This window comes from Acanthisitta chloris, unplaced genomic scaffold (genome assembly GCF_000695815.1).
Source record: "Acanthisitta chloris isolate BGI_N310 unplaced genomic scaffold, ASM69581v1 scaffold34319, whole genome shotgun sequence".
In the NCBI taxonomy this organism is placed as follows: Eukaryota; Metazoa; Chordata; class Aves; order Passeriformes; family Acanthisittidae; genus Acanthisitta; species Acanthisitta chloris.
In genome coordinates, this window is record NW_008691455.1 from 1 (window position 1) to 3,892 (window position 3,892).

Consider the following 3,892-nt stretch of genomic DNA (forward strand, 5'->3'; position numbering starts at 1 on the left):
TGACAACTCCTCCCTAGCCCCACACACCCCCACTGAACCCACCCACAGGTGTGAAAACACCAAAACCAAGAGCTTTCCTATCAGCAATCCTCTCTGTCAGGGTGGGGTGTGCCCTAAACCCTTTGGAAATACCAACTCCCTCTCCCTCCACCCTTCTCTTTGCCTCTTGCAGTGCCATCAAGAACATGACTGACAGCAGTGTGTACTTCAAGAGCATCGACAGCCTCCTCAAACATGCCATAGCCATGAAGGACCAGCTGAATGCTGCTCAGGGCCGCAGGTAGCCAGGGGAGGGCACACACAGGGGCTCTGGGCACATAAACCAAACCTGGTGTAAACATGCCAAGCAGTTATCTCAATGCTACGAGTGCAGATTGTGCATTCTGCTTTCCTCCTCCTTCCTGGGAAGCAAATAATCCTATTTACAAAAGGGTAAACTGGAAAAGAATCGATTTCCTTACTTGAAAAGGGAGATTTGGTTGTATGATACAGGAGATTTGTTGTCTCAGGAGTTTGAAGGGAGATGATGCAGCAGAGAGGCTGTTCTGGTGCTGTTCTCTGTGGGTTTTTTTGAGTTGAATCCCTTTAAGATAAGTGGCAGCAGAATGATGATGCATTTCTGTTTGCAGTTGAGCTGCAGCTACTAAAATATCTTGTGCCAGATTGTCTGGCTCTGGTGTATTTACCTCTCCTGAGAACAGTGTTGGCATTGGAGCCTGACTGGGGAGGAGGGAGAAAACTCCCAACTCCCTGACAAAACCACCAGAGCAAACAGAGAACCTCTGTCCCTGCAGGGTAAGCAGAACACGTGTGGTTCATACTCCATCCTGCCCCAGGTCCCTGTGGGGCAGGATCACACTCTCTGCCTCCCAGAGCATGTTTAGTGGCTTTTGGGGGGTTGTTGTGACACCCACAGGGGCTGGGTGAGCCACACTCAAAGGTCTCCTTGTCCCGGCTGCTCTCCCTGCAAGCAGCAGGAAACTTTTATTGGAGGAAACCCCTGAATTTCCACATTTTTATGGCTGCTGGATGTGATTCTCTCTCTCTTTTTACAGCACTGTTACTCCACAAGCCAAGAATGCTCCAGCCAGTTCCTGATTTCATCAAGCCTGACCATCCTCTGCTGCCTCTTCCAGCCCAGCTCTGCTCTCCAGTCACAGGGAGGAGTGAGGAACCACCTGAGATGCTCAACCTGTGGAGCTGGACAGGTTAGAGAGACCTCTCTCCCTGCCTCTCTGCTCCCACTAACAAGCTGCTGCACCTGAGAGGGCAAATCCTGCCTTTGGGGAGCACTTGTGTCCCTTCCCACAGCACAAGGGAAATGGGGTGGTTGTGTTTATCCTTTCCACTTCTTTTCAGACTGCTCTGAGGAGTTTTTCTCCAGAAAAAAAACCACCAAACTAGGTCTTGCTTTGAGTGTTTTCAAGCTGGTTGTGTGAAGATGTAATGTGGGCACACTCAGCTCTGTTCAGGAGGAATTCTGCAAGGAGAGGTTTTCATGTGTGTGCCAGGGAGTTGTTGAATTAGGTTTTAATGAGAACAATAATAAAAAGAAGAAACAAAAAAAACCAACAAGAGAGTTCTGTTTCAAACCTTCCCCTGTTGCTTTCCTCGGGCTGGGGGGTCTTGGAGCTCCACATGTTTCCAAAGGCACAGAGCAAAACAAGGCAGAGTTGGAGGCTTTCAAGTGAAAAAAAACCCAACTGTCCTGTTTGAAAAATAACAAGAAAAAGACTTTCTTCCTCCCCTTCAAGCAGTGGGAAGCAGAGCTGTGCTCACAGCTTCGGAGGTCACTGGAAAGAGGTCACAACTTCGGTGTTAATCTCTCCTGGATCCAACAGTTCTGCTGAAGAATTTCCCAAGGATACAGGGATCAAAACAGTGCTGAGCTCAGGGTGCAAAGGAAGTGTGCTCAGGTGTCCTTCAGGAGTGGAGAGGGAATCTCTGTGAATCCCTGAAAGGCTTCTATGGTTGCTGAATGCTAAGGAATTGGGGAAGAGCCTCAACCAGGGCACACAGGTAATCCCCAGAGAGGTTTCTCTGGCACTGAGCAGATCCAGATGCTGCTCCAGCACAGCCCCTTCCCTGCTGAGAGCTTTAGGTGGCCCTGCTACCCCAGACCTGCTCTCTGCCACCCCAAAAACACCTTCTGACACCTCAGATCCTCTCTCTGCCACCCCAGATCCTCTCTTTGCCACCTCAAATCCTCTCTCTGCCACCCCAGACCTGCTCTTTGCCACCCCAAAACCACCTTCTGCCACCCCAAACCTCCTCTCTGCAGCCTGAGGATTCCTCTGGTTCCATCTCACTTGCTCCTCCATCATCTCCCTCAGTTTCCAACACTGAGGGCTGGGGGAAGCTTCTCCAAAACCACCTGGTGTAGTGGTGAGGATGAGGAGGAAGGAGGAAGGAGGGAGGCAGGGGAAGGGAGGGAGGCACAGGCAGCCAGAGAAAGCAGCTGGCATGTGCTGGAGAAGGAAGGAGGATGTCTGCTCACAGACACAATCCACTTGCTGCTCCTCACCCACATCTTCCACATCCTTCACTGCAGCTGGGACAGCCCTGGGGGGCCCTAGAAGGGTTGGAGGCTCTGGGCAGACACCTGAAGGCTTTGGGCTTTGAACAAAGGTGATGTTTATCCAGGAGAAGAAGAAAAACCATCAGGCAGGAGAGTGGAGAAGCAGCTGCTCCACGAGACAACCTGTGTTGGCTTGGCCGTGGCTCCTGGGGTGAGACAGACTCAGGAGGTCACACCAGTGTGGAGTCCTTGCCTGTGGCTACAGTTTTCCTTGCCATCACATTCCTCATCTCCTGTGTGATGATGTTCCAGGGCTTCCCCTGTGCCTGCAGCAGGGAGGACTCAGCTGACAGCGTCCGGTGCGCGCGGGGCAGGTCGGAGCGCGGCCCAGGGCTCCCCGACGACCCCAGGTTGCTGCTAGCTGCAGAGCCCAGAAAAGCAGGGAAGGAGAATTCCCTGTGGATCTCAGGCCGGGGCCGGGGCGTGGCTGTGCCCTTGTTGTTGAGGTCACTGGAGGAGGATTCCCCGTGCTGGGCAGAGTCGTTCTCGTACAGCGCGTGCGGCGCCTCGGAGCGGCGCGAGGCCTGCGCCACGCGGAGCAGGGAGTGGGTCACTGTCAGCAGCAGGACCACGATGCCAGAGGACAGGATACAGGCACTGGCAATTCCAGCCTCCAGCTCGAACAGCAGCAGCATGTAGATGGCCAGAGCTGGAGGGAAAGGGAGCACAGAGCACCGTGAGGAGCCATGTGTGCTGAAGTGATGTATTTGCAGCATCACTGAGGTTGGAAGAGACCTCTAAGATCATCCACTGACCCATCACCAGTTTGTCAACTAGAGCAGAGCACTGAGTGCCATGTCCAGCTGTTCCTTGGACACCTCCAGGAGCCTCCACCACCTCCCTGGGTAACCCTCCTAATGTCCAGCCTGAACCTCCCCTGAATCACTGAGGTTGGGAAAGACCTCCAAGAGCATCAAGTCCAACCTTTGACTGAACACTACCACATCAACCAGACTAGAGCACTGAGTGCCACGTCCTGTCATTCCTTGGACACCTCCAGGGATGGTGACTCCACCTCCTCCCTGGGCAGCTCCAATGCCTGACAGTACTTTCCTTGAGGAAATTCCTCCTGATGTCCAGCCTAAACCTTCCCTGGCACAGCTTGAGGCTGTTCCCTGAATCAGAACCTGATCCCACCTGGCTGTTCCTCCTGTCAGGGAGTTGGAGAGAGCAACAAGATTCCCCTGAACCTCCTTTTCTCCAGGCTGAGCCCCCACACCTCCCTCAACCTCTCCTTGTGCTCCAGCCCCTTCCCCATCTCCATTCCCTTTGCTGGACACACTCAGCCCCTGCAGAATTCAGGCCCCTGCTGAA

General features: G+C 53.4%; 2 protein-coding genes across 2 annotated transcripts in view; one reads left to right on the top strand and one right to left on the bottom strand.

The window, feature by feature from the left end:
• Nucleotides 1–48: 48 nt before the first annotated feature.
• MEF2BNB (MEF2B neighbor) lies at nucleotides 49–284 on the top strand (the record flags this gene model as incomplete). The annotated part of the gene is made up of 1 exon (XM_009082232.1): nucleotides 49–284. A coding segment is annotated over one exon (236 nt), but the record flags the coding sequence as incomplete, so codon positions are not given.
• Nucleotides 285–2,748: 2,464 nt separating this feature from the next.
• Nucleotides 2,749–3,892, bottom strand: part of TMEM221 (transmembrane protein 221) — a gene marked incomplete at its 5' end in the record, with an annotated part of 1,381 nt that continues 237 nt past the window's right edge. Inside the window, one exon of the mRNA XM_009082233.1 lies at nucleotides 2,749–3,227. Within this exon, the coding sequence (XP_009080481.1) occupies nucleotides 2,749–3,227 (479 nt within the window). The remainder of the gene's footprint in view (nucleotides 3,228–3,892) is intronic.